General features: G+C 34.6%; 2 protein-coding genes across 2 annotated transcripts; one reads left to right on the forward strand and one right to left on the reverse strand.

The window, feature by feature from the left end:
* Window positions 1-4525: 4525 nt before the first annotated feature.
* On the reverse strand, window positions 4526-5824 carry LOC120262766. The gene is made up of 2 exons (XM_039270672.1): window positions 5543-5824; window positions 4526-5350 (listed from the first exon to the last, which is right to left on the reverse strand). The coding sequence occupies exons 1-2, from the start codon at window positions 5822-5824 to the stop codon at window positions 4526-4528; spliced, it is 1107 nt and encodes a 368-aa protein (XP_039126606.1).
* A 15144-nt stretch (window positions 5825-20968) lies between these two features.
* Window positions 20969-21789, forward strand: LOC120264134 (mannose-specific lectin-like). The gene has a single exon (XM_039272016.1). The coding sequence runs from the start codon at window positions 21023-21025 to the stop codon at window positions 21539-21541; it is 519 nt and encodes a 172-aa protein (XP_039127950.1). The 5' UTR covers window positions 20969-21022; the 3' UTR covers window positions 21542-21789.
* Window positions 21790-27999: the final 6210 nt, after the last annotated feature.

Below are 27999 nucleotides of genomic sequence, written 5' to 3' on the forward strand. Positions count from 1 at the left end.
AGTGCTCACGTGATATGATATCAAATTTAAATCGGTTGCATCTATTGTTACTTATCTAATCACTCTGTGTCACATGGGAGCGTCATGACTAGCTAGTTGACTACGTATCAATCACGCAGCTACTTACCCACTTTTTCCAAGATCAAGCCTATAAAGAATATGTGTATATATATATATATATATATATATATATATGTATAATGAGAAAATCACATCACAAGGCTATAGTAAAACTAGCAGTGGCATGCAGTATAGACTGGATAAAAACAACATACATAAGTCGTATCTATCATATAGCTCTAATCCTATTGCTAGCAAATCATCAACCCTTTTAAATTAAACTACAAACAAGTGGTAGGAGGAAGACAATGTGAATTAATGAAATCCTGATGAGTTTCCACATACATAAAACATGCATGATACTGCATTGGCGGATCTAAAGGGGGCAAGGGTGTGCTCAAGCACCCCCTTACCAAATATTAACTCTAAGCAAGTTAATTCTTAATCCTTAAATCAGAAACAGGCAGTCTAAATCATTTAGATGCATAGTTTTATTATACTTATAAATTGTAGTATATTGAAAAATAGGATATATAATATTTTAATCTGAATCACAGAGCATACTTGCAATAGTGACTGAATTAATCTCAGCCGTCCAATTTCACTCCTGCTAGACCTACAGTGTAAATAAAAAAAAAACTTAAACTAAACCCAACAGACACCAGAACAACCTAACAGGAGAATGTACCATGCTCGGCACTGTTTATGCACCTAGGTCTTTCTATCTCTCTCCTCTCATTCCTCTCTCAACCTTTTCACAATCTGGAATGTCCCTAGAGTAAGTTTGCTATATATATATATATGTATGTATACTATTAAAATATTAATAATTATAATTCAAATGGATTGCAAATACTCTTTATTTATTTTTTTTAAATTCTACTCACAATATATATTTAAAATAAATTAAATAATAATAAAAATAAATATTATATTAAATAAAATCGATGTTAGGTGTCGATAATAAATAATCTGGCTAACAAACATGGATCTTCAAATATTTTTGTTTTAAAATTTTATATTTACATATAATTTTTATTGAACTTATCAATACATGATTATCAATTTTTTACCATATTAATGTAAAAATAGTAATAATAAATATAAATAATAATATAACCCTAAAAAATATATAATTGCTATATGAAAATCTCGAAAAAAAAATTCATTGCAGTTTGTGAGTTTTTTCTTTTTTGCTCAATTCTTTCAGAGACTTATTATGTTTTTTTTTCTATTTGTTTTATATCTAATTTAATTTGATTAATTTTTGCGTGCTTATTTGTTGTCTAAAATATTTGATATTTATGAAATAATTGTTGGATATTTGTTAAACATTTGTTTGATTATTTGTTATGAAAATTATTGTGAAAACTGTTAAATATTTGTTGTGATCAATTGTTATGAAAAATTATTGTGATCAATTGTTGCATAAATTAATTTAGATTGTGAATTTGTTAATATACAAGTTGTTTTGTTACCTACAAGTAGCTGTAAGTAGTTGTAATGTAACTGGTTTTCCATATAAAATGTTGTTTGATTTTCGATAAAATGATTTTTACATGTAAAATGTTTTATAATTTATGGTACTTTTTCAGCATTTCAACTTACAGTAAATTAAAATTTGTTGTAAGTTGAAATTCAGTAATGTAAGTGATATCCACTCACTATCATATTCATCTCATATTTAATTATAAAATTTTTTAATAAAGTAAATTATATTTAAATTTAATCATAACAATATTTTTATGTAATAAAATTAAAAAATATTAAATATTTTTATAAAGTAATATTATATAATTAAATATTTTATGACAAAAAATTATTTTTTAATTAAAAATATTATATTGTTTTTAAAAATTAATTATAAAAAATCTTTAAGTGATAGAATTCAATAAATATTATATTTTTATAATTTAATATTTATATAATTAAATAATTTTACCATAAAATATTTTTATAATTGAAAATATTATAAAAATAATTAATAGAGTAAGTGTTTTTAAAATTTAATTATAATTTTTTTTTTGAAAAGGTGGATAAACCACAAAGATTAATAGAGAAACAAAATACAAAAAAGGGCAGCGGCCCTAACAACAAGCCAACAGGGGCAACAAGATACCACGAGTAGTGGGACAAAACTCAACCCCCCAAAGCACAAAACACCCAACCACAAAAAAAGAGGACAAGACACCGTCCTCCATCCACAACCAACAAGCGACTAGCCCATGCCCTGCTCAGAAACCGCTCCTGAAGATGTATCGCCTCCAGCACCCCCATCATAGGCACTAAGGGCCTCCAAGCTCTGTCGAAACTCGACCAAAGTCTCATCCATCTTCTCACGTGCACTCTCCGAAATTGAGGGAAACCAGGATATTAACAAACGAACAATTGTCAAGATGAGCTCATGAGTAGAAGTACATTTGGCATTAAATATGCAATTATTTCTAGCTAGCCAGATATTCCACACAATTGCTTTTACGACTAAGTCCCCCACAAATCTACAGATCATACTCACAGCCGATCTCCAAACACCCAAACCTCCTGTAAGGACCTAGGGGGCTCTGAAAGACGCAGAAGGCGCACAAAGTACGCCCACACCTGCCTAGCAAATGAACACTACAAGAAAAGATGGTCCGCCGACTCTATATCATTGTAGCACATGACACAAGTAGCGGTAGGGAGCCGATTACAACATTTGTTGGCCAGAACCTTCAGAGTAAGGATCCTCTTTTTCCACGCCAGCCAGTTAAAAATAGTGACTTTAGTCAGACATGGCTTCTGTCAGAAGAATCTCACCACAGGACATCTCAGCCCACCATCGTTCAGGAAGCTGTAGAAAGATTTAACAGTGTAAATGTCGTTCCCCGTGAGCTTCCATCTCTTACTATCAATCATGGAATCATCTCTAACCCTGAGCCTGTCACTCACGCTTAAGAAATCCCTATCCGCCATGAAAGGAGCCTGCTCCAAAAGAAATTTCAAATCACATACAGTACCATTTGGATCAGTCGTCCTCCTGAATTCCTCCAGCCAAATGTTCATCGGAGCTCGCCCAGCAAGCCAAGGATCCTTCCAGAATAAAGTCCGAGTTCCAGAATAAACCTCATGTCTAACGCACCCTCTAAGAGCCGGCAAGCAGCTTAACACCCCTTTTCCAAAAAAAAGGAGATCCTACCCAATTGTCTAGGAAACAGATTCCAACGGGTACTACCACAATTAAATTGAATGATGTCGGTGCCACACCAAGTAGAGTCCGTCATATATTTCCACCACCACTTGCCTAAGAGCGCCTGATTGAAGGTCGCAATATCCAGAATGCCCCACCCACCTTGATCCCTCGATCGACACAGGTTGTGCCAACCCACCAGGCGCCAACTTGGATGCTCGATGTCAGGGCCATACCAAAGGAAATCCTTTCTGATCCCGTCAATTTCCTTGATGACCCAGCAAGGTAATCTAAAGAGTGACATCCAATATGTAGGGATCGCTGATAGAACCGAGTTAACCATTGTCAGACGCCCCCTAGGGATAAATGTCTCACCTTCCAAGTGGAGAGCCTCCTCCGAATTTTTATTACGAGTCCCTCCCAATCCTGTTTCCTAGGTCTTCTATCGGAAATAGGCAATCCCAGATACGTCACTGGGAGGACACCTTTTGCACAGCTCAGAGTCTCCGTTGCCTCTAAATCCAGAAGCACACCAAGGTCTACCGAATATAAGCAGGTTTTAGCAAAATTAGCTGCTAAACCAGACAACCCATCAAAAATGTACAGCAAAAGCTTAACTATCCTCATATCCTCTAGGCCTCCCGTGGTCATCACCAAAATATCATCGGCATAGTGTAGGTTACATTTGCTCCCCATCTCACCCAAAGGTACCCCAGCCAAAACCCTAGAGTGAGCATGCGAGAACATCGTACTTAACACATCTACAACAAGTATGGAAAGCAGGGGGACAACGGGTCTCCTTGGCGAAGTCCGCTACGATAGTGGACATACCCATTGGGTGAACCATTCACCAAGATAGACGCCTTCGAGGAGCACAGAATGCATTTGATCCCCAAATCCTCTGGCTTTCAGTAAATCGAGGAGGAAATCCCAGTCAACGCGATCGAATGCTTTGGAGAAGTCAACTTTTAAAATGTGCCCTGGTAGTCTCCGTTTGTGCATACTAAAAATAAGTTCCTCCGCAGTAGCAATATTGTACATAATGCAACGCCCCTTCAGAAATGCCGATTGTTTAACATCCACCAGGGAACCAATCACTCTACTCAGCCACGACGCTAACATCTTGGAAATAATTTTCAGGGATGAATTAATCAAGCTAATAGGTTTGTAATCCCCCGGGTGCTCAGGCGTGTCCACTTTGGGAATAAGGACGATGTTGGCCCAATTAATTCTCTCTAAGTCGGCCCTATTCCAATAGAAGTCCTCACAGAGTTGGAAGAGATCAGATTTAATCGTGTCTCAGAATTGTCTAAAGAAAATCAAGGGGAAACCATCAGGACCCGGCGCTTTATCTCTCCCCAGTTCAAAAACAGCCTTGCGGACTTCCTCCAAAGTAAAAGGCCTATCCAGAGTTGACAAATCAACAGGGGTCTTGAGGTGAAAGAGCTTCTGAAAATTGATCTTGAATTTGCTGGGCCGCCGAAATCCGAACTGTTGCGTAAAGTGATTGGTGAACAACCTTCCAATATCATGCTCATCCACAAGCGTGGATCCTCCATGAATAACACAGGGGATGAAATTGCGATTCTTGCGACCATTGGCCACCGCATGGAAAAATTTCATATTTTCATCCTCCTCCTTCAACCATTGCAATCTTGATCTCTGTTTCCAATAGATTTCTTCTTGTTTCTGAACATCTAGCAGTTTGCCAATAAGCACCTCCTCCTCCCTGGTTTCAATGTCAGTGAGCATCCTCGAATCCTTGGCAATATCCAACACTTCAATCTCATGTAGTAAGGCTAGCTTTTTAAGCTTGATCGACCCAAATCTAAACTTAGCCCAATGCCGCAGGTGAGCCCTAACCCTTGCCAATTTTTTTGAAAAGATAAAAGCCCCACATCCAATGGGTGAAATCGCCGTCCACCAGTGTTGCACTAACTTATGGAACCCCTCACCTGTGGACCAGACCAACTCATAACGAAACGGTCTAGGCTTGGAAAAATGACTACCGACTTCGAGCCGAATTGGAACATGATCTGATCCGAGTCTAGGCAGGCTAACCTGAACCACGCTAGGAAAACGATCTAACCACCCCTTGTTAACCAGAAAATGATCAAGCTTAACCTAGATAGGGTCAACCTGCCCATTAGTCCAAGAGAATTTCCTACCAATCGACGGTGGTTCATGAAGACATAGATCTCTCTTAATAGCATTTGCACAATGGATGTCCTCCAACTTAGGGTTTCCAGATTATTTGTCATTAAGGTCTAAGATCGCATTAAAATCACCACAGACGACCCAAGGTCCCCCTAGAACCCCCTTGTTACTGATCAGCTCCGCCCAGAAAGCATGCTTGTGACCCCTATCATTGGGTTCGTACACCACCGTGCAACGCCAACTAAAGTTATCACGCTTAGAAATAAAGTCTACCGAAAGACAGAATAGGCCTACAAAAGCAGTCGTTCCTGTAAACAAATAGCTATTCCATCCAATCGCTATTCCACCAGCTGAACCCTTCGCCACTACAAATGCAAACTGATCCAAACGCGGTCCCCCAATGTCCCGCCAGATTGATAGAGAAATATCTTCGAGTTTCATTTCTTGGATACAACACACATCCGCGTAGTTAAGATTAAGGAAGTCTCTAACTAAAAATCTCTTAGCCGGTCTACCGAGTCCCCGAACGTTCCAATTTATAATATTCATTAAACACAATTAAATACCGCGGGCCTCAGAGGAGGTCCCCGCCTGATCAGACAGGTTCAAAGAATGTGTCAATTCTAAGGATCAAATATGATTGATACACTCATGCACAGAATCAATAAAAGATATTCCATATGCATCACAATAACTAGTAATTTGCTCATTGGACCAATCAGAAATCAACAGCGGTATAGATTTCTACAAGACTTGGGTGGCTCGCCAAGTGTCTTGCATCATCATTGAACCGCACTAGGGGCTTTTTCTGTCTTTCACTTATCCTGGTACCCGGGATCTGCCCAATTGGGGCAGAACAACTGTCTCGCTGAAGGTCAGGCAGTAGCTCCTGGATCTTCCTCTCAAACTCTGTCATAGAATCATCCGACTCCATGTCTGCCTCAGGGGATGTGACCTCTGTATCTCCAGCATCCAAGCCCTCTCCCAACACTCCCTTGGTCGGCTGAAGAATGATGTCAGAATCGAGAGCAGAAATTGTCGGAGCCAGAACCTAGTTCCTACCTAAGAATTGCCAAAAAAATCCGTCTGGGTTACACGGCTGGCGCAACAGCCTGGTCACGAAAATTAAATCCCTCCGTAGCCCCCATGGAGAGCTTAGAACCTGTCTCCTGCACAACCTGAGCCTCCATAACCAAAGCATCCTCCAAAACCGGCCCAGCAACTGAACCCAAGCCCAACCCAGGATTCTTCAACGGATCTCGCCCCACATGGAAAGCCTCTTAACAAATCAATAATGGGTCCTCAAAGCCCAAATCAATGCCAACAGATGAGCGACAGCCCACATCCCTATTTAGCCCAGCCTCTCTCTCCAATGGGTCTCCCAAGTCCCGGTCCTAGCCTAACTCACCCCGCTTCAATATCACAGGCCCGGGCCCCTTTGAGAGCAGCCTCGTCTCCTTAACGTGCTCCAGCGGAACACCAGACACTCCTGCCAACGAATCTCGAGAAGAACCTTCATTGGATCGAGCAAGAACCTTAACCTGCACCTGCGGTTCCTTAACCTGCACCGCCCGAACCTCGGACGATCTCCGTGCTCCACGTGTCCCGTCCTTATCGTGATCCAGAGGGTGCGAAGAGCGCACGCGCCATATCTCGACATGTCGGGACTTCGTACACTGACTCTTCAACATCTCTGCATGCTCTGACCTACGTCATTCGGGAGACCGAGCCACCTCCCGTCTACCTGGCCGAACCCAATCCCGGGAGGGACCGTTAGTCCGAGTGTCCGATACCCGGTCCTGACCAACTATGGTCCGAGAATCCGATTCCGTGTTACGGCCGCCATCTCCCTGAGCGCCAATGTGGGAGCTGAACTCAACCACCGTTACCGGTCGCCTCTCCGAACAATGCACAACAGTGCCACCCTCCTCCAAAGACTCGGCATGGGAGCAGGGCTCTACCACAGCCTTACCCTTATCACCAATGGCCACCTTCAGATCCTCCACCAGCTAATGCCCGGGATACCTCACCATCTCCGGACCGGAACCGGTGCCCTCCCCCATCTCCTTGTGAGCAAAGCGGCCGAGGTCACGAAGATACACCGGGAACTCATCCCGATCACCTGTGAATAAAATGGTGTACTTACGCATCCCCATATTGAGCTCCAGCTCCAACGGAAGAACGATTCCCACTCGCAGCCGGACCAACATCGAGACGAAGTACTTATGAGGGACCTTCGCATGCGACAATGCAACCATTTCTCCCACCGGATGGAGAACCTCCACGATTGTGTTCCAGCTCCAAGCATGTAACAGCAAATCCCATTGCACCCACCTCCGCCGATCAAGGAGCAATCTTCAAGCCACACTGGCCATCCTTGGTGTAATCAGTAAAGGTTCCCAGCTTGTAGAGTTCTTTAACTTCGTCTCTACTCCTCGTCGGCAATAGGAAGATACTGTCATTCAGGGGAGTGATTGGCCCCGCAAGGTCTTTGTTAATAATGGACGGGATAACAGCGAGAAGATTGGATTCATTAACAAATCCTTTCTCCAACGTAGGTACAGCAACCTTTGCAAGCTCATCCTGGAGTTGTTGTGACTCCGGCGACAGAGAGATTGATAAGGAAAGCTTGCGATCCTTGACACCTTTCTCCTCCACCTGAACATCGCTCATCACCCTAGAATCGGGCAACACCGGTGATCTTGCACTCGTAAGAACATGTTTGGATCGGACATGCATTACCGTCGGCGAGGGCTTCTCCTAGGTTCCACCGGACACCGGGCAGCCATTTGGCCGACACAGGCGCACCGCAAGTAGACGATTTGGTGTCTACACTGGGACGTTTTATGTGTAGTTCTGAAGCAGGGGCCACACGAATTCTCCTTGGTTGAGCGAGGTCGCTTAGCTCCCGAGAGCTTCTCCCCCTGATCACTGCTAGAGCTATACCTGGCCAGTGTCTTCACCGGTGGAGCCTCACCCGAAGACGAAGAGCTAGTCGCCTGCACATATGAAAGCACCATATTACGTTGAAGCGAAGCGCCCGCCGTTGAAGCACCTGAATGCTGAGAGGATTTAGGTTTGCTGGCTCCACCGTCGTCTTCGCTGGGACCTCCCCACAAGTCGCGCAGGAGGCTTCCCATAAATTTAATTATAAATTTCTTCAAATAATAAAATTAAAAAAATATTAAATATTTTTAATGTAATAAGTAATTTATTAAAGTAATTATTTAATTATTTTTATGTAAATTAATTTTTATGAAGAATATTAAATAATTAATAATAATAATAGTAATAATAATAATAATAATAATAATAATAATAATAATAATAATAGATAATTGGAGTAATCTTATCATCCCACTTAGAGGGTGACTATAGCTTTAAATTCAAATCAAACCAAACAAATAAAAAATAAATATTGTACTTTTAGTTACAATAAACCAAACAACAGTGATGTAAGTTGATATACAACATTTTCATTTACACTGTAATGTTACTTATATGTAATTTCATTTACAGACAACCAAACAACCCCATATTGTTTGACTATTAGTTGAGTTTTTTGCTAATTATGTAGATATAATAAGTTTTTTACACCTAAACCAAAATTTGTGGATGGATGTATATTTTATATTTTTAAAAATATTGATTATTATCATCTCAAATATGAATTAATAAAATTATTTAATATTTATAATTTTTTTTAAATTTAAATTTAGCACCTCTAAATTTTGTTTCTAGTTTCTCCACTACGTAATAGGTATTTCCAGATACTGACATAGTTTAATTAATTAGAATGTTATTTTTTAAAGGTCAAAATATCAAAATGGTCCCTCTATTTTGCGTTTTCTGCCCTTTTAGTCCCTCTAATATAAAATCCGTCTGTTTAGTCCTCGTATTTCACATTTTTGACTTTTTGGTCCCTCTAATTGATGGATCTGTCCTTTTGGTCCTTCCAGTTGATAAATTAGAGGGACCAAAAAGGATAAAATGTGTAAATACGAGGACCAAAAAGGCAAATTTTGCAACTAAAGGACGAAAATGTGCAAATACAAGGACCAAAAGGGCGGATTTTATATTAGAGGGACTAAAAGGACGGAAGACGGAAAATAGAGGGACCATTTTGATATTTGAACCTTTTTTAAATACCTAATTGTTCTTCGTATGTTGTTTTTGGTGTTTGGTCTTTAGGACTGTATTACCTAGTGATTGCTAATAACTTTTGTTAAGTTTTGATATTTTTTCTGTATTTTATTGGTTCTCTTATCGCTTCAAGCTTGTGAGCTTTCAACTAGCTCTATTTATGCTAGTTTTTTTATTTTTAAATACCTAATTATATATTTCTTTATTAAAATTTATTTAGTTATGTAATAAATTTATACCTTATGTTGAACATAATAGAAGCTAATTCATCGTAAAATAGTAAACTAACTCTAAACGACTTCAATTATGTTGTAAAAACACAGCAATATATATAGATATAGAGAGACAGAGAGAGTAAACTAATCCTTTACGCCCGGATCTTTTGCTGGTATAGCAATATGCTTAATTAATTGCATGGGAGGACAGACCTTAATTAGAAGTGCTTAGATGAAAAACCAATACAGGCATATATTAAACAATATCATGAATTTATAGCACTAAGGGCCTCTTTGCTTGCAAAATAAAATAATATGGCATAATTTTATTTTGTAGAAAGTGCAAGTGATTATTACAGAAATTTGACATACTTTATTCCTACAAAATTAGTGTTTGGCTAACAAAATAAAAACAATTATGGAGATTGGCCGGTTGGCAACTAGACCGCCGGTGGACAGATGGCCGGTCGTCGAAGGCCGGCCGGACCACCAGTGGACCATCAGAGGCTAGCCGGCCGGACCACCAGTGGACCATCAGAGGCCAGCCAGCCGATGGCCGGATCACCGGTGGACCGGTGGCCGGTTACTGGAGGGCGGCCGGAACACCTATGGATTACCGGTTTGTCACCGGAAGCCGTTGGACCGATGAGCGGACCGCCGGTCGGACCAAGGGCCCATTGCCGGAGGTCAGCCGGACCACCGGTGGATCACCGGCGTGTTACCGGAGGACGGTGGACCGACGGTCGACCGGTGACCGGCCACCGGCTGGACCGATGGTCTGTCGCCGGAGATCAGCAGGACCGCCGGCCAGACCAGTGGCCGATCGCTGGAGATCAGCCGTGCCACCGGTGGACCGGTGGCTGGATCAAATGAGAGAGACTTTTTACAATGAAAATATATTCCACTAATAATGGTATATTTTTTTTATGCCATAATACCTATATTATGCCATAATTTTATACTTTAAAATAAGCACGCAAATGGTCAATAAGGTAAGATTTCGTTCTCTTTCTTTGGTTCATCATGAATTATTTATTTTATGCATGGTTCTTGATTTTTGGATGTTCTTGATGGTTGGATATTCGGACTCCTTCACCATAGCCACACTCTCACCTGAAACCCTTCTTCTCCACCTCCTATTCTCCTTCTCTTTTTTCTTTTCATCTTCTCAATGTTTGGAGAATTAGGGACAATGGTATTTGAAAGAGTTGGAATAGATTCAAAGTAGGAGGAAGAAGAGGAGGGAGAAAAATGAGGGGATGGAGTTGGAGAAGAAAGATGGGACTGAGAGGGAAAGAGGAAATGAAGAAGAAGAGAGACAAAGCAGCGGGAGGTTCTAGCAAAAAGATATCATATCTCCATTCATTATCGTTGCTATATAGGGATGTTACATAGGTGTAACAAACTTATCTGAAAAATAACAAACTACTCATTTGGCATTTCATCAAATATCTCCTATGCCAAGACACACTCTAAAGAAATAACATACCCCTTAACAACTTCATAGCCCTTAATTAGAATCATAACAACTTTATTAATGAATTATACTAATCATTCAACTCATAACAAAATCGGCAAACATGGTATGCTTTGTCTTCTGAATTGGGCGTGAACTTCTCCTGGCTTTCACCGAGTCTTCATTAGTTGGTTCTTGTGCAACATAAGTGAATTGAGTTTCAGTGGAAAAGTAGTAAAGAAAATGGAGTTGGAAGTTAGGGAAGTGAGAGAAGTTGAGAAAAAAAGGTGGAAAAGGAGTAATATTGCTGGTAAGTTGTGGGAAATTGTATGGGCATGTAGTTGGAGTTGTTTTTAATGGTCTTTGCTTTAAGATGAAGATGAAGATGATGTTAGTGTATGCTGACTTTAAAATAAAAAAATAGTGAGTATGATAAGGTTAGATGTCAGTACTAATTAATTTTATCTTGTTAGTCAAATACATAAATGGTGCAATCATGATGAGGTTGGAAATTGCTTTAAAAAAAAACCATGCTTCTACTTGTTTTTTCTCTTAATATTTGTGTATATTTAAAAGAGGAGAAAGTCTGGCACATGCTTGCTGTTTACTTCAATATAATTGATGTAAATTGTCTTTATTTGTTTTGTTTTGTTTGGTTTTTTTTATATGGCTTTAATAATTCTCTTGAAACAAAAAGTATATTTGAATTATTATATTTGCTATTTCCTAGTTGTTGTCATGGAAGAATAAAATGAACATGAAAAACAAAAGGCCCAAATACATATGTTTGATAAGTCTGTTTAATAACTATAATATAAATTACATATATGTATATAGAATGTGACCCAATTTATGGATGTCAAAATTAACATACTTTTTAATTCCTATTTTAGAGATGGACATTGAGAATATGGATGAATTTGAAGAACTACAGCTATATGCAATGCATATGTGCTTCCTCTTCGTAGTAAAGATCGTAATCATTGCATGCGCAATAAAGCAACGCACTCTTAGAAATAGCCGGATTGAACAAGAGCTTGAGTCATCATCCATTAGGCGTCGCAAACAATATGACTACCTACATAGCGTGGTTTATGATAGTGATGTTAAATGCATTGATAAACTGTGTATGGATCGATGTAGTTTTCATAAACTATGCCAACTACTAACTACGACCGGTGGGTTACGAGGCACAAGAAATGTTATGATTGAAGAGATGATTGCATAGCACATCATGTGAAAAACAGGATAATTAAATTTGATTTCGTCCGGTTTGGAGAAACAATTAGTAGACATTTTCATGCGGTTTTGAGGTCAATTATTCTTTGTCATGGCGTCCTACTAAAGAAAGCCGAACCAATCCCTGAAAATTCAACTGACTTTACATGGAAGTGGTTTACGGTATTCAATTTCATATGGTTTTTTTTTATATTTTTGTTTTATTAATTTTTATTTATTATGGTTGATTTACAAATAAGGATTCGTCTTTTATTTAATGTAGAATTGTCTTGGAGCATTAGATGGAACTCATATAAGAGTGAATGTTCCTAAAGTTGATCAACCAAGATATAGATCAAGGAAATCTGAAATCACTACTAATGTACTCGTTGTATGTAGTCAAGACATGCAATTTATATACGTCCTATCTGGCTGGGAGGGCTCAGCTCATGATGGTCGAGTTCTTAGAGATGCTATAACAAAGCGCAATGGATTAAAAGTTCCCAATGGTAAATTAATTGTCCTTTGGTTGGTTTCAAAATCTCAACAAGAAAATAACCACAAAACCATTGGCTAATAAGAAATCTTTACTTGTTTAGGGTTTTACTACTTGGTGGATGCTGGATATGCAAATTGCCCTAGTTTTCTTGCACCTTTCCGAGGACAGCGATACCACTTGAGTTCTTGGAATGATGGATATCAGCCACGTACACCTGAGGAGTTTTTTAACATGAAACACGCTAGCGCTAGGAATGTAATTGAGAGAACATTCGGTCTCCCAAAAATTCGTTGGAAAATTCTATCAAGTCCAAGTTTTTATAGTATTGTTACCTAACGGCGAATCATTAATGCGTGTTGTTTGTTACATAACTTTATTAGAAGAGAGATGGCTGAAGATCCTATAGAAAATGAACTGGAGGATTTAACTCTAGAAGAGGGCATGCAAAATGAGACCAACAACATTGTAGTCATTAATCCAACGGATGAGTGGACTCAGTTTAGGCGTGACATGGCTATAAATATGTTTAACTTGTGGCAATCAAGTTAATTTTGTTATTTGATACTATGTAATGTGTGTTGCTTATCGAACTTCTATTTTTATTTTTTGTAACCGTTTGTTACTTTTATTTGATACTGTGTAATTCTGGTTTTGTTTATGTAATCATGTGGTAATGTTTTACATTAATATTTTCATTGAGTTTGATGTGGTTTATCTAAATTGGAATATCTATTACTTCTCAAATTAATTAAATAATTCAATGGAAAAGTATGTTTGGATGAATATTATGTTGACTGGATTTGAAGCAAATGATAGACATGACATGTAAAATTATATATGCATAGGAATGATTTGTTACATAGCATTAACTTATTATTCTATTTAAATATATATTATGTGGTTAGTAAGGTATGAATTCAAATAATGTATTGTCTTCCTATTTTTGTTTAGTATGGATTCAGATTCACAAGTAGGGACCTGGGGACAAAAATAAACACTACTTTGGAGAGCGAGATGAAGACAATGCTCTCATTGAAGCCTTAGTGGAACTATCAACAAATCCTATGTGGCGAGCCGAGAATGGGTTTCGCAATGGTTATCTTGTTCAAATGGAGAGAATGATAAAAGATAAGCTTCCACAAAGCACTTTAAAAGCCTCGCCCAATATCGAGTCACGTGTGAAGTTATTAAGAAAGCAAACTACCGCAATTGCTGATATACTACAAATGAGTGGCTTCATTTGGAATTATGAAAAGGCCACTATTGAGTGCGAGAAAAGTGCATATGATGAATATGTTAAGGTATGTATAAATGCATTTGGTAATTTTTGAGAGATATGCTCATAATATTATTAACTTAATTATTTTTCAATTGGTACACAAAATCATAAAGAAGCAGCTGACCTCTACGGAAAATCTTTCCCTTTTTTCAATGACTTGGCACCCGTATTCACCAAAGATAGGGCACACGGCAATGCAAGAGGAGATATTGGCGATGAAGCGGAGCAATATGCACATGAAAGCATTAATTTGGATGAAGACACTGGTTTCTCTCAAACTCCAAATGATCAATTTACCATACCCACAGAAGAACCTAATGAAAATCCTTCACCTATGGCTTCAGAGGCTAGTACATCAAAAACACGTCGAAAAAGGAAAAGCATTGAGAAAGACCCCGCTATGGATTCAATTTCTAAAAATTTTAGAAATTTCATAGAAATAGTAGGACCAGGATTTCAATCAATGACTGAAGTAGCTGTCGCGAGAAAAGCTTCTCGTGAGGAGCATGAAGAGAGGCGACAATTACTATGTCAAATACTTTCAATGGTTGAAGGGCTTTCCATTCATGAAATGATGCTTATTTTGCAGGTTTTACCAAAATATGAAGATGAACTTAAGACTTTTATGGAGTTACCGGGCAACATGAAGCTGCCTTTTTGTCATGTACTTCTAGCAAGATTGGGATATAGCCCACCTACAATGTGAATTATATTAGTGAAGATTTCATGTTAAGTTTAGTGTTGAAATATCTATGGACTTTATATATGTTGTAATGTCTTCGCTCTAATTCATGCTTTTGTAAGAACTTGTTATATTGATGTACTGGATTTTATGTGTCACCTTGTAATGTATTACCAGATTTTATGTATTATATTTTGAATGTCAGGCATATTTTGGTTTGTTGATTTTTATTGGATGTCAGAGTATATATTTTTATGTGTCACCTTGTTATTTTGAATGAATTATACTTTGGTTTGTTGATTTAATTGGATGTCGGTATTCTTTTAAGATCACAAGTTGTTTGTGAGCTTGAGTTTTTGTTTATGTAATTAAGGAAATGAGAAGCTTGTATCGCAGTGTAAATCATATGCTTGTAAACCAGTTTGTGCCTTGGTTGCTTTTAGTAATAAATAAAAAAAAACATGATTCATTTTTGGTGTTTTGGCTGCCTCCATTGTAGAACAATTTTTAATCTTTGATATTGTTTTACTTTTTCATTTCCTTTATTTATGTTTTGTTGGACAAATTACATGAAGTAATTTTTTTTTTATGAATTATTGCCAATTTTAGTTTAATTGCATGTTGTATTGGATGATAATGTGTGTGTTCTATGGTATACTGCATATATTTGTGTCATTGCTCATGTATCATTGAATTTTTATTTATTTATATATTTATTTGAGTGATTGTTACGTTGCCAAATGTTTCTCAAATATAATAATTATAAAAATTAAATTTGATAAATGGATTAATTATTTTAATAATTATAATAAGAACATATAATAATTAAATTAGATTTTATTTAAAATATTTAAATATAATAATTAAAATGAATATTTTTTTTAAAATTATTTTGTAAATTTAAAAAATTAGTTATATTTAAATATAATTAACTATTATATGTAATATCATTTATTTACATTAAAGGGTATAAAGGTAATTTTACAAGATTTCTCTTTCTTACTTTTTTTCATACCCACTTTTTATTCCTTCCAACCAAACACTATCTTCATTCCTATCCCCATACTTTTATTCACATCCCCAATCCCCATCCACCATTCTCATTCCCATTCCCATGCCTATTCCGTGAACCAAACGGAGGGGTAATGGAATCATGGAGGATTTTGGATATATATATATATATATATATATATATATATATATATATATATATAAGTAAATTATATATATCCTCAAGGCAGATTTATATCTAATCTTATTATATATGAACGTCGATCAACTGCAAGTAACATCATTACTTTATTTTGAAGCATTGAAAGGACTAGCCATCATGAGTCCATGACTCTAGAGTAGATCTATTCATGGGTTGGACTGGACTGGGTTCAGACCAGGCTCGGTACATAATTATTAAAATTCAAGTTTGTCCAAGCTCGGCTTGGTCTGAAAATATATATAAGCCTTGAGTCTTGCTATAATCCGTCCAAATTTGATGAACTTTAACCAAGACTAGCCGAATCCCGCCCAAATATATTTTTCATCAAATAATAAATAAATTATAAAAATTAACAATAATATTAATCTGTGATGCTGTGAACATGACCAAATATTATTGTACAAAATACTTTAAAATTAAAATACCAAATACACATCTTTATTCAATCACAACAATTAAAATTTAAACCATTATAATCAATGGCAATCAACAATAAATATATATAAAACTATTTAATAAATAATCAATGACAATTCAAATTATTATATATATAAAAATATATACAAATCTAATTAATAATATATATTTTATAATTTGGACTTTTAATAAAGAAAATCAAATTCGGCACATTTTTAAAAATTGACTCTTTTTTTTGTCTAATGCCTGGTCATCGATCTTTATATATTTATCCAAGCCCTCCTAATTTTCTAACAGGAGTTCAGATTTTAGACGGGTAGTCAGGCTTTTGGACAAGTCTACTCTGTATGTGAGCTAGCTTATTATATAATTGGGAGCTCGCTAGGGTTAGCCATAACTCTCTCAGCATGTGTGATACATACATGATTAAATAAGAATTTGATAATACTAATCATTTGTGTTAAATTATATTGCATGAGCATGGGACAACGTTGCCGAACGGCCCCAACCCTTCTCGTTCGTTAATTTATTAATATTCTTTGACAAGTGGATAGCCTTGTCGGTCTATTTGTTTATTTTTAAAGAAGGATATGATTTTCATAATTGATTGAGAGATTATGGACAAATAAATGTGTCTTCCCAACGTATTCATACCCAATATATATCATATAAACTTCTATCAATCATATGCTATAACAAGCGTAACTAATTGCTTGTCTTGTGGAAGAACCAAACCCTTTAACGGCAACTCCAAGATCTCATGATTCATCTATTGTTGTTAATCGATTTTAGCTAGGTCAAAATTAAATTGCTCAAAATAAGAATTAGCAAAAAAATTTTGTTTGAGCTAGGCTCAATTTTAATTTTGAAACTTAAAGTTCTGCTGAATTTAGTTCAAAATAATCCAACTAAAATTTAGTTTAAAAGTAGTTTTTTTTATTTTATTTTTTATTTTTTACTAATAGATGACAAGCACATTCTATTTAAGAGATTGTCAAAAAAATAGACAAGCACGGAGGTGCACTAGTCACGATAGCTTACAGACTTAGAAAAATTCTCTAATCTTGCAACTATAGACCGGTGAAACCACTGTTTCTCCCACAAGAAACCCACACCCAGACATGTGAAAAATACAAAAACAGTACTGGACCCAAGTGTACATTGCATAAACAATGTTGCCGAGAGAATGATTCGAATCCTTGCCCTTTTTTTGCACTTTTATGTCATAACATTGGGCTATCCAATGGTTAACTAAAAATAGAACTTCATTTACAGCTTAATTTTTATTTTTTAAAAAATAAACTATATAATATTTGCTATATATCATATTATAAAATTATAAATATGCATCACATGGGAAACACTACAATATATACCAGTTAAACAATCACCCAGCCACCCACTTATTTCACCAAACAAACCCTTTTAAAATTTTATTTTTAATAGAAAACCCCTATTTATTAGAATAATGAAATAATAAAAAAAATATTATTGGAGGATAGAAAGACCAACCAGCCAGTTCAGAAATAATAGGGTTGTTTAAATAAGTAATTATGCATAGTTTCACGAGAGACTTAAGAGTGTAAACAGTAAGGCATGTTATTTTTTTTAATTAAGTTGACAAGCGACAAAGTAAAGGATAAACAAGTACAAAGGTGCACAACTTATAGTGGCTTGACCGATCTTCTATAATAATAACTCTCTGTCATGCAACGAGAGGTATTTATTATACAGAATTCGAACATGAGATCCAAAAAATGAATCACAAGCATGAGTAGTTACCGTTGTGTTAGCCCACGATTTCCATTATGTTAAGACTTTTTTTTTATCCTTTTTGGTATAAAATGGGTAGGAATTTATTTATAAAAAATATATTACAGGTTACTTTGTTCACAAAACCAATGTAAAACCATGTTTAAATTAAGTATTAGCACGTAGTTTACATTTATTGTGTGAGAAATAAAGTAACACCCATCGATAAAATCTAATACTAATTTACACCAACGTATTGGGTCCCTTATGTAAGGTTTTCGTTTCGGGGAGATCCGAAATTGAAATCTATGCAAAATAAGCGCTTGTGGATGCACTCCACATCAGTGCACATCTCTAACTGTGGGCCCCACACATTTTTTTTTTAATTATTTTATTAATTGTGCATGAATGGCAGTTACGGAATTTTATTTATTTATCTTTTTATTTAGGTTTCAAAACCCTAACCGCCACCTCTTTGTTTCTCTCGTTATGGATCTTTGTTTGGATTAAGGAAGAAGGAGAGATCTAGTTTTTTTTCCCTCTTCTCCTCTTTTTCTTTTGATTTGGTGTGTGGTGCCGGCGGCGAGGACGGGGATAGGTCTCTCCGTCAAGGGTTTTGTCTCTTACGTTGTGAGGTTCCATCGAAAAAATATCGTAGGATTTTGGGGGTTTTTGAGCGATCGACAAGTAAGTAAACCACATATAAATCTGTATATATATATATGTATAAGCAAATTTCTTATCTTTGGTGATGGTTTACATAATTATCAAATTAATTTGGATTTTACCGTTAAAAAAAACATTCATGAACTAATCAAAAAGTTTTGTTTTGACTTTTGTGTTTAGGTTGGTCGTCATCCTTGTAGTTTAGTATATTTATTATTTTGTTTATTTGATTTATGGTATTTTGTTTATTTTGAACTTTTCTGTTAACTTGGCCTTAGTTGTTATTTCTTTATTTATCTATTTTAGCAAAATACGGATTCATGATATATATATTTAAATTATCTTATTTGTTTAATTCATGAACGTTTGCATTTAAGAAGTGCTGAGAAATGCTATAATTGTTTTAACGCTATTTCCATATTTAAATAAATTTTTTTTATTGTGTGGAATATTATGTTAGGTGATAGTTGATTATTTGATATAATTGGAGTAATTTTTGTTAGAAAAACGGGATCACCGAATTTCAATATTTTTGTGTTGACAATAATTTTGGACATACCGACATATTTTTGTTATAGAAACTTGTAGTCCCTAATTAACTGTGCAATAACCTTGTCACTGGGGGTTAAATATTGACCGTGTCGACACGTACTTCTGACATAGAAACTATAGTTTCGCACCGTTCCGTCGGTGAAGAATAACGGCTTCTGATATTTTGGTTCGGGTCACCGAGAGTAAACCTATGAGTTCTGAAATCCGATTCGGGTCACCAAGTTTAAATAAATGAGTTATGATATTTTGTTTTGGCATTAGTTGTTGGGGAACTTATATGCTCGTTATTTTGGTAAATTAAATCTGTTTTGAATTATTCTGATTTACGGGTTCATTTTGATATTTCTTTCATTATGTTACATTTTGTAAATTTTTGGAAATTATTGAACTTTTTGTGATCCCGATATTTTTAGAAGTTGCTTACTGGGCTCCCAAGCTCATTAAGTTGTTTTCTTTCCCTTTCAGATCAGGAGTAGGGTTGAGTGGTGGAAAACTTAGCAAGGATCGTTGGGTATTTCGCCTTATAATTAGCTTGTAATAAGTACCATTTTTTTTTGTGTGGGCCTAAGTTTTGATTGAATTAGTTGTTTTGTTTTTGCAAACATTCAGTCTGATTCTTTATTCTGTTTGGAACAGGTTTTGAGGCATTGTATGTCTACTTGGTTTCGGCCTTGTAGGTGTGCGGCCGTTTGTCAGTGCACTGGGCCTGGCGAGCCGGGTTCAGGGCTTGACACTAACTGTTAACTTTAAATAGGGGTTCTTGTCATCTAGTGTCCAAAAAAAAAAAATCTAATGCTAACAGTCGTCACTGAAGCGCTTGTATTGGTTCTCCGCAAGGAACAATTTTTTTTTTAAGCTATATGATTGGTTGATGTTTGTATTATATTGGATATGAATCTATCAAGAGTATACATTATTTATCCACAATCTTTAATTACTTGTACAAAATCCTTCTTGAAAATAAATCAAACTTATTCATAATTGATCTAAAATAATTATTCATCCGCTTATAGCAAATTAAATTTTAATTTATTTTATGAGTGAAATAAACATAAATAAGGCCTAGGCCTTATCTGCTCATATACATGAAGATGTACAATTGGCGATCCTTCCCATAGTATTGGATCAAATTTGAATGTGAAGCGATGGAAGGGTTGCTTCGAATATATATATATATATATATAATTATATTTTATTGTACTAATTATTGTACCCTGTCATCAAGCGATAGACAAGCCTGTCAAAATTGTCATTAATTTATTCCATGCCATTGTTGAGTAAGTTGTCGACTTCTTATATCTTATATATATTCTTAACAATCAAATCTTTTCTAAAGTGGGCTTGAAATCAAACAGGGACCCATGTACCAACCACCACGCTTAATTATTGGAATCATAGTAAAAATTTTAAGTGATTTAAATGGCAGTGAAACAATTGAAAGTAAAATCTACTTTGGCATCTATCTATAAATAGAGGCCAAAGGAAAGAGCAAGCCATTCGTTCCAGTTGTTTAAGTTGAGCTAAAGTCCTCAGTTTACTACACTAATATGGCTATCCCAAGAGCATTCGCTTTCTTCTCTCTGGCCCTGCTACTTGTTGCTTCTCCTCTTTGCTGCATGGCAAACTTCATACTTTACTCTGGGGAATCCCTCAGGTCCGGGGAAGCCTTGTCCTATGCGAGCTACACTTTCATTATGCAGTCTGACTGCAACCTGGTCGAGTATGATAATGGCAACCCAATCTGGGCTTCCGGCACTAACGGCCGAGGCAGCAGCTGCTACGTCACTCTGCAGAGTGATGGTAACCTTGTCATTTACGACAAAAAAAACAAAGCTGTGTGGGCAAGCAACACCAGCGTGGGACAAGGCAACTACGTCCTCATCCTCCAGAAAGATCGCAACGTCGTCATCTATGGCGGTGCACTTTGGGCAACCAACACTAACACTGTCGGCGTCTCTGGTGGTATGTTCATCCAAAGTAAGGCCACCATCTTTGGTTCTTTGCCTGCTAACGAAACTATTGCAGAAGCCAAGGCTGCACGCATTTCCATGGTCGTCAACAAGTGATGCTGAAGCTCAGTGAACAATATAATAAGCTCATGCATCCATTTTGATATCTATCCTTCATGCATGCATGTGCTAGTTGAGTTATAATAAGTTGCTTCGGCCTTGTATTGCATATGTAGCCCGTGTGTGTCAAGTTTTCACTGTTGCTGTCGGTAACGAGAAATATCTAGTTTGTGCCATGCAAACATCGATCATGTGGTGATAATGTGATGCATCCTATGCCTTCCAGCTTCTTCTTGAATATGCTTGCTCCTCCCAAACTTGAGATTGTGCTGCAGCACCATGCATTCACTAAAATAATAATAATAATAATAATAATAATCTCTTGGTCCATTCACAATCAGTTCTGTGTGTAAGGTATCTATTTTTGCAGAGGAGTCATGTTCCAAACTAATATACATAGGGTATGCAAGAGCATATGTGTGCAGAGAGGACACTCGGTATATATAACTATATAACTATATATAATACTAATAATAGTGGTGGTGGTGCGTGGTAGGATTTTCTAAAAATATAAAAACAAAATTCATATAGAAATTCTCTTCTTCTCCCATTTTTTATAGTGATTATATATAAGACTCAACTAGATTTCAAAAATATATTTTAAAAAAAAAAAATTAATTTGAGATGATGATTAAAGTCTTGATTATTTTTTTCTCGGCTTAGAAAGAAATTAAACCCGTTATTCAAAAAATTTTATTTCATAATTAAAACAAGGTTTGTTTGTATCAATTTTTAATTTGACGTTGGTTTCTTTAAAGCAAAGCTAGCTTGTTGATAAAGCCATAAAAAAATTAAATTATATACTACCATCGATCACTACAACAAAAAAAGCTTATTGTGACATTTATGAAACAACAATTTTGGCAAATGTCACTGAAAACCATTAAAATTACTTTTAAGCGATGTTTGTAATAAATGTTGGTGTAATTATATTTTATCCCTACGTTTATAGTGACATTTTTACTTATAGTCACAATAGGTTTGGTTTTACAATTTTTTTTATAAATATTTTAGAGACATTGAAAGAAATGTCAGTATAATATTAACTGTTAAGACGTTTATTACGACTTATGTAACAAATGTCATAATTCAATGTGACTCTCATTGCATCAATTTGCTATGACATATTTGAAATGTCATTTTAAGTTATCAAAATAATTTTAAAACGTCATTTCATGTAAATGTTGTTATATTTTATTTGCTAGTGACTTTTAGAACCACACTTATTATATATGTCTTAATAGTTTAAAAGTTTTTTATTAATGTTAGTGACATTAGTAAGTTATGTTACTATAATCTTAGTTTTTATTATTATTTTTTTTTGTGACATTTGAAATAACTATTGTAGTGCACATATTGCATTTCTTTATAAACATCTCAATAATCCTGGCATTTATTTTTTTCTTTTAAAAACAATGTAGATAATGTGATTTGTTATGTTTTAAAATCACCACTATAGTTGAATTTGATGGTTATGTGGGGTTATAATTGGGGTGGAGATTCACCAAGGATATATTCCCATGCCTTAGCTCCAAATTTACAAGTCCATCCTAACCCTGTCCCAGAACTTAAGTATGGGAAAAAGATTTTTCCCCATCTCCATCCCCATCCGCATGGGGATTATTTGGTTTCAAAGATTTCCCAGGCCCGATTAATTTTTCTATATATATAAAACATTATTAGTTTTTAAAATGAAATTTATAAAATATTTGATATTCCCAGGCAATGGCCACAACCTCAACAATATTTATTTATGTTTTTTCTAAATAATTTTATTAGAGTTAATAAATTCTAAATATATTATCATTAATTTGCAAATTTTACATAATTTTTTTATAACTTCTACATAATTATTATTATCATATCCTATAAACATCATATTTACTAACAGTCCTCTAGTTTCTGTACATATGAACTTTGAAAAAAAATATTAGCAATTATCGAATTTTATAGGAGCATACAAGTGGTTTTAACATCTTGCTTTGTTATTAGAATCAATTTGCATTAACATACACAAATAATTATTTATAGAGAATGTTTGGAATATTTCTAAACTAAAATTACATAAAACAAAAGCTTTATATATTTGAAAGAATACAATGGAGCCTGAGAATGCAACGACCATACTTTCACCAAGGCACGAATCCTACTGAAGCACAGGATAAAACATTAATATAAGATACATCAAGTTAAAACAATTTTCTACATTTTTTTACTATGTACATAAAATAAGAAATTTTAGAATTTCTATAACAAAGAAGCTTGTCTCTTTAACTTCTTATAGTGGATGACATCATTAACTAGACGACCATTAGTTTATCATGAAATAGATACACCTTGCAATTTTGCACACAACCCATACAATAATAAACAAAGATCATAGCTTTTCTTCATGTTTAATGCATTTTTGAAGCTTCACTTTTCTAATCCAGATTTTAAAATAAAGATGTAGGCTACCTGGATGATCAAAGTTGTAGTCCTGAACTCGAGTTAGCTCTTCTTCAGTCAAATCATAATAAAAGGAATCCTGAAACAATAAGCCAATCACAGATGAAAAGCAATAAAGATGATACCACTCTAATTCTTGATATCTAAAATATGTTAAAAATCCACAAGAACATTGATAATGACATTGATAATTTCATTGCTATATGAATATGGTGGCTCTTGTAAATGTGAACTGTCTGTGCAGAGAAAGTGCCACAAGACTTAGAAAAGCTCTAATGTGACATAGTTTATGCGTGACATTCATAAAAATCACAAAACTGAAGTCATAATGCAAAAAGATGCCAAGTAGTAAACAAAATAATAGAGATAATAGCTCTAAAATCCTTGATGTATCTACATGTGAGATCAATATGAACCATGTCATTTTCCAATAGTCTGGTGCAAACTATGCCATTAAGTTTTTGACACACCTGTGCAGATGAGAGCATGAAAAAAAGATGGTGTGCTATAAATAGCATATCTGAGTAGACCATCAACTGAGTATAGTGTATAATAGATTGATCTTATTGCTGATTTGTTATTACAAGAATCACTGTTTTGAGTCCAGGTACAATATGATTGCATAGAGATGTGCCCAATGGCAAAGTTGATGAAAATGGCAAAGTTGAACCCAAATACCAAAATACTTTATTGCTTTGAAAATCACAGAATGATGAAAATCTATCGTGTCATTTAATCAATTTGATACTGCATTACAAACAACAATATATAACAACAATAAAAACAAACCGTTTGTCCCAACTATTTGGGATCCGGTACAATGAATTATTCCCTTCCATGTTGCTCTATCAACAAACCGTTTGTCCCAACTATTTGGGATCCGCTACAATGAATTCCAATGATTTCCACAGTATTCCTCTTCACAACCATGGATCATCTCAATTTAGCAATGATTCACATAATAATCAGCAACCTCAAGTTGAGATCGAACGAAATGGTTCTAATGATTCAACTTCTCATGAATCAAATGATGATCTGGATAATGAGATGAATAATGAGTGTAAGTTTTTTTTTTAATAATCCTATTTTTTTCAAAATTAATCATTATGATTATATTTTAAATTACTAAATTATAATATTATGCAGTGAATCTTGATTTCTCAAGTAAAACTCGAGGACAGACTAGACTTCCAGATATTTGGAACTTAGGTCCTGGTCAAGAGTTGCCAGAGCAATTTAACTTATACAATCAATGTGTTGATAATGCTGAGCTCGAATACTTTTGTGGAACTATGGCTAGAAATCCTGATTTGACACCTCTTGAATATGATGATTGGAGAAAAGTACCTACAAATGTTAAGGATGAAATATTGAGAGTCATTAAGGTAATTTTTATTCATCTTCTTATATGTAAATTATTTAAATATATATATTTTTAAGCCTTATATAATTTTTTAATTGCAGTCCAAATTTAATTTAGAACTAATTAGAAAATCTTGGGTTCTTAAACAAGTTCGGAGGTGCTTTATGGAATTCAAACATACATTGTTTATTGATAATTTTCATAAATCAAGTTCTCTTGCTAAATTGAAATCAAAAGTAGATCCAAGAACAAGAGCAGATCAATGGGAAAAGCTTACCAAAAAATGGTATTCCACAAAATGGCAGGTAATAAATAGTTTGAATTCCAAATGGTTTTAAAATATTTATGATTCTAATCCTTATATGCATAAGATGATGTTATTGTTAGAATTTCATTAACTGTAACAGGAAAAATCTCAAAATGGTAAGGTAGCGAGAAACCAAATGAAGATGCCACATACCTCGGGTATTATTTCCTTTGCTCGTAGAGCTGAGATGGAGGTATATACTTGCACTATAATCACTAATAAATTTCTTTTGAATTATATCATAAGATGTAATTAGAAGTGATTTGTTATTGAATAAATAGTTTAAAGAAAAGGGAATCCGACCTAAGAGAGCAAAAATGTATGTGAAGTGGCACAAACACAATGACGGAAGGCCGGTGTCTAATGAAGTTGAGGAAGCTATAGTAAGAAAATTCTAATTTTTTTTAATTTTATATTCATAATTATAATAATAACTTTATATATTTTTTTAATACTATGTAGAATAAAATTCAACAAATTTTAGATACGCAAGGAGCTAATGGTGAATCTTCCTCACAATCGAATGACTTTGCTCCTTTAGAGGGTGATGCTTTGTTTCAAGTATTTGGACCAGAGAAAAATGAACGTGTTCGAGGGATGGGTTTTGGTGTGACGCCAAAAATGTTTGCAAACTCAAATTTGCAAAGCCTAAAGGAGAATGAACAATTGAGGGAAAAAAATAAAAATCTTGAAGATAAATTTGAAGAATTAAAAAAGGAAGCTGGTATGCTGCACGAACTTATTTTGACATATCTTGGCCCCCGTAGTATTGGACTTTCAAAAAAGGTATTTCAAATTATTATTATTGATTTCAATATATCATATATTTTTTATATTTAATATAATTTAATTATTATTATTATTTTACCTTGTTTTATTGGATATAAAAATTATTCTAGGATGGAGATGCTAAACGTAATCTTGGTTCTCGATCGGCAACTATTTCTCAATTTCATGATAGCAATGATGATCCTATTGATGGTACAATTTTCATATTATCATCTTATATTTTTAAATTGTTAAAATTTCAAATTTTATTATTTATTTCACACTTTTTTTATTAATTGATTTAGCTACTCATTGATCTATTTATATATTTTCTTTTGTAGATGAGAGAACAACATGACAAATTTAAAGCCAATTTCAAGAATTGAAGCCTTTTCTTTTTCTTTCTTTTTTTACAATGTTTGAAAGCTATTTCTTTAAGATTTGTAGATCATGTTGACATTATTTTAATTAGTGTTTAAATACTATGCGATATGTTTTTTTTTAATTTTTGATAAATAATTTTTATTACTATTTTGTTAAATCATGTAAATTAATTTTATAGTATTTATATTTTGTCTCATATTTGACTATTAAATTGTATATAAATAATATTTAAATTTTTTAAAAATTATACAATAGTTTTCCAACATTTGTGAATGTTGCACTTTGTTATCATCCACAAATACTATATAGTTTAAACTTTAGTTATGAAATGTTTATATAAGACTTTTAAAGGACACTTAACAAATGTTAGTAAATAATTCTTGTTCCAACATTTATAAATGTCACTTAAATTAAAAATTAAATACCATGAATAACTTCTACCAACATTTATAAATGTTGTATTAAATTGATATTAACAAATGATATTTCCTTAAACCAATGTTTACCAAATGTCGTTATAAGTAATTTAAGAAACATTTAACAATTGTTGCAATTTATTGACTATGGCAACAATTATAAAGGTTGCAATATATTTTAGGTTAATACAAAGAAAAGCTTGTAGAGACATTTGCTAATATTACCAAAAATGTCAATTTATCAAAATTTAATATGGTGAGTAACTTCTACTAACATTTACAAATGTCGGATTAAATAGGTATTGATAATTACTATTTTGTTAAACCAATGTTTACAAAAGGTCAATATAAACCTTTTAAGAGACTTTTAACAAATGTTACCATATAATCTTTATAACAACAATTATAAATGTTGCAATAGTTCAAAATTAATGTAAAAAAAACTTGTGGCGACATTTGCAAATGTTGCATAAAATAGAAACAAATGTTACTCAAGCCATATACAAATGTTGGAATAAATCCTTATTGAGACTACTTACAAATGTAGGGAAATGTCATAATGAATGTCATAATAGATAGGTACCGAAGTTTCTTGTAAATGTCACAACAAAGCATACCGACTGTGACAATTACGACATATAATCGACGTTCGTTAGAAAAGTCGGTATAGAACTATTCCAATGTTTTTTCCCCATTTTGCGACATATGACAAATGTCATAAAAATGATATTTTGTTGTAGTGTATCCACCCTTATATTAAGAAACTCCC

The sequence above is a fragment of the Dioscorea cayenensis genome, chromosome 1 (genome assembly GCF_009730915.1).
Source record: "Dioscorea cayenensis subsp. rotundata cultivar TDr96_F1 chromosome 1, TDr96_F1_v2_PseudoChromosome.rev07_lg8_w22 25.fasta, whole genome shotgun sequence".
Lineage (NCBI taxonomy): Eukaryota > Viridiplantae > Streptophyta > Magnoliopsida > Dioscoreales > Dioscoreaceae > Dioscorea > Dioscorea cayenensis.

What these genes read in the sequence shown, in the direction of transcription:
- LOC120262766 (XM_039270672.1), bottom strand. Translation starts at nt 5,824, where the DNA reads ATGAAACTCGAAGATATTTCTCTATCAATCTGGCGGGACATTGGGGGA. An exon ending in AGCTGATCAGTAACAAGGGG is followed by an intron (nt 5,351 to 5,542) that starts GTTCTAGGGGGA and finishes GACCCTATCTAG; the next exon opens with GTTAAGCTTGATCATTTTCT.
- LOC120264134 (XM_039272016.1), top strand. Translation starts at nt 21,023, where the DNA reads ATGGCTATCCCAAGAGCATTCGCTTTCTTCTCTCTGGCCCTGCTACTT.